Source organism: Vipera ursinii, assembly GCF_947247035.1.
Source record: "Vipera ursinii genome assembly, chromosome: W".
In the NCBI taxonomy this organism is placed as follows: Eukaryota; Metazoa; Chordata; class Lepidosauria; order Squamata; family Viperidae; genus Vipera; species Vipera ursinii.
The window spans coordinates 18,268,705-18,271,512 of NC_139522.1; the positions used below are offsets into that span (position 1 = coordinate 18,268,705).

A 2,808-nucleotide genomic window follows, 5' to 3' on the forward strand; every position below is an offset into this window, starting at 1 on the left:
ATGAAACTTTTTAGTCCCATATTTATTCTGGATATAATCAATCTATCTTCTCCACTCCACAATATATCTCTGTTGTGATTGTTCTTTCAAGTATGCTGAAATCCTTGCCATTTCTGCCAAGTTGGAAACTTTCAAAGTCCACTCTTTGACATATTCTAATACAATATGGCAATATGCCGGCATCAAACGCCCTTCGCCCAGTGCGCTCCCACAGGGAGGGTCTGCTCAGGGTGCCGCCGGTGAGAGATTGCCGGCGGGTGACACCCAGTCATAGGGCCTTCTCAGTGGGAGCGCCTGCCCTCTGGAACCAGCTGCCGGTGGAGCTGAGGACTGCCCCCGACCTCCGATCATTCCGCCGGGGCCTGAAGACCTGGCTCTTTGAGCTCTCAGGCCCAGGCTGAGGAGAAATTTTTAACTGGGGTTTTAAGTATACAGGGTCAATTTAATATTTTTTAATTTGGTTTTTTAACTTTTGTATGGTGGATTTTTTAATTCCCTGTAAACCGCCCTGAGTCCTCAGGGAATAGGGCGGTATATAAATGTAACTAAATAAATAAATAAATAAATAAATAAAATTTATTCATTCTGCTTCAGAGGAATGTGTTAAATCAGAACTGGATCTTTTTCAACTGGCACCTACACAGACCAGTATTGAAAACAGTACCTATCTCGAGATCCCACCTTTATCAGCGCTGACACTGGAATTTTTTATCACGGGGCATGGTGAGCATTACACGGATTTAAACAATACCCTGCTGTATGTGAGTTGCAAGATTGTAAAGATTGTAAAGGCTGATGGATCGGATATTGATGACGGGGCTATGGTGGCCCTGACCAACTACCCCATAGCATCACTGTTTAATCAGCTGGATGTTACCTTGGGAGATCGGCTCATTACACAGAGCCATCATTGCTATTCTTACCAGGCCATGATTGAACTGATTCTGAACTTTGGTGGTGATGCGCTGGGTACCCAATTTACAGATGGTGGTTTTTACAAAGATGACTTGAACCTCATGGAGAGTTCTCTACTGACAGCCGCTGGGAACTCCGGTTTCAAAGCGAGAGCAAGACACACGGCCGGTAGTCGTAAATGGGACCTGCTAGGGCCTCTGCATAGCGATCTGTTTTTTCAAGACAGACTGCTAATTAACGATGTGAAAGTCAAACTCACAAGAAGCAGAAATGAATTTTGCGTGATGAAGGATGGCAATGAGAATTACAAAGTGCAACTCTTGGCGGCTTCTCTCTTTGTAAAATGTGTAAAAGTAGCCCCAGGAGTGCACCTTGGTCATGCAGAAGCTTTGCTCACCTCCAATGCCGAATACCCCATTGATCGAGTGGGGATGAAGGTTTACAGCATTCCTGCAGGTAGCCTTGTGTGTAATCAGGAAAATCTATTTCTGGGGCAGCTACCTAAACAATTAGTGATTGGATTTGTGGACAATGCATCTTTTAGTGGGGATTATGAAAGAAACCCATTCAATTTTCAACACTGCAATGTCAAGTTTTGCGCATTGCATTGTGATGGCAAGCAGATTCCTGCAAAGCCTCTTCAGCCTGATTATGAGCACGGTCTTTTTGTGAGAGAGTACATGCAGATGGTGCAGGCCACAGGCAAAGGTATGAAAGACAGGCCGCTGTTAATCAGCAGGGAAGAGTTTAACCAAGGGTATATTTTGTATTGTTTTGACTTGAGTCCTGATCAGGGGTGCTCTGAGCACTATTTGATCAGGAATGGTAACCTCAGAGCCAAAATTAGATTTGCACAACCCCTGCCCAACACCATCAACATGATTCTCTATGCAATCTTTGAAAACCTTATTGAAATAAGTTACACAAGGAATGTGCTTTTTGATTATATGTATGGACACACTGCAACTCCACCACTTGTTCTCTGGAAATACAGCCTTTCTAGAAGTCTACCCTCGTGACCTGTTACCCCAGAGACAAATCTCCAAAAGACCTTTTGGATTAATTGTAAATACCCACCCTCACACTCTGCCTGGTGAACACTGGCTGGCCCTCTACTTCCCATCTCCCGGATATGGTGAATTTTTTGATTCTTTTTTTTATTGAAAAGTTTTACAATACATTTTTTAAAAACATACTCCCTCCCTCCCCCCAACCCTCCCCTCCCCTCCCCCTCCCCGACTTCCCAGAGCTGAATACAGGGTATAAACTTACAAACTTAAGCTAAAATATGCTAACAACAAAAATAAAACATTAAATTCTATCGCACTTTAACTCTCCGTAAACATAACTATATTACTAACAAATAACTAATAACTAATAATACATCGTATAAAACCACTAGTTATTCAAATGCTAAATGAAACTTTTTAGTCCCATATTTATTCTGAATATATTCGATCCATCTTCTCCATTCCACAATATATCTCTGTTGTGATTGTTCTTTCAAGTATGCTGAAATCTTTGCCATTTCTGCCAAGTTGGAAACTTTCAAAGTCCACTCTTCTATAGTAGGCAGTTCCTCCTTCTTCCAATATTGTGCTACTAAAAGTCTTGCTGCCGTAATTAAATTCAACATCAATTTAGTATCTGTAACAGTAAAATCTGTAATAGTACCCAACAAAAACAACTGCAGAGAAAACCTTATCTTTTTCTTAAAAATATCTTTTGCATATTCCACCAAATTTTAATCCAAAAAGCTTTGACTTTTTTACAAGTCCACCATATGTGATAATACGTTGCATCCTCACAACCACACCTCCAACATTTGGGCTGGCAATTCGGATACATACTTGCTAGTTTTTTAGGGTCTAAATGCCACCTATAAAACATTTT

At 41.3% G+C, this 2,808-nt stretch overlaps 1 protein-coding gene across 1 annotated transcript; it reads left to right on the forward strand.

Annotated features, from left to right (window-relative positions):
* Positions 1 to 821: 821 nt before the first annotated feature.
* On the forward strand, positions 822 to 1,934 carry LOC310648227 (uncharacterized protein F54H12.2-like; the record flags this gene model as incomplete). The annotated part of the gene is made up of 1 exon (XM_083375972.1): positions 822 to 1,934. The coding sequence occupies one exon, from the start codon at positions 822 to 824 to the stop codon at positions 1,932 to 1,934; it is 1,113 nt and encodes a 370-aa protein (XP_083232098.1).
* Between the last annotated feature and the right edge of the window lie 874 nt (positions 1,935 to 2,808).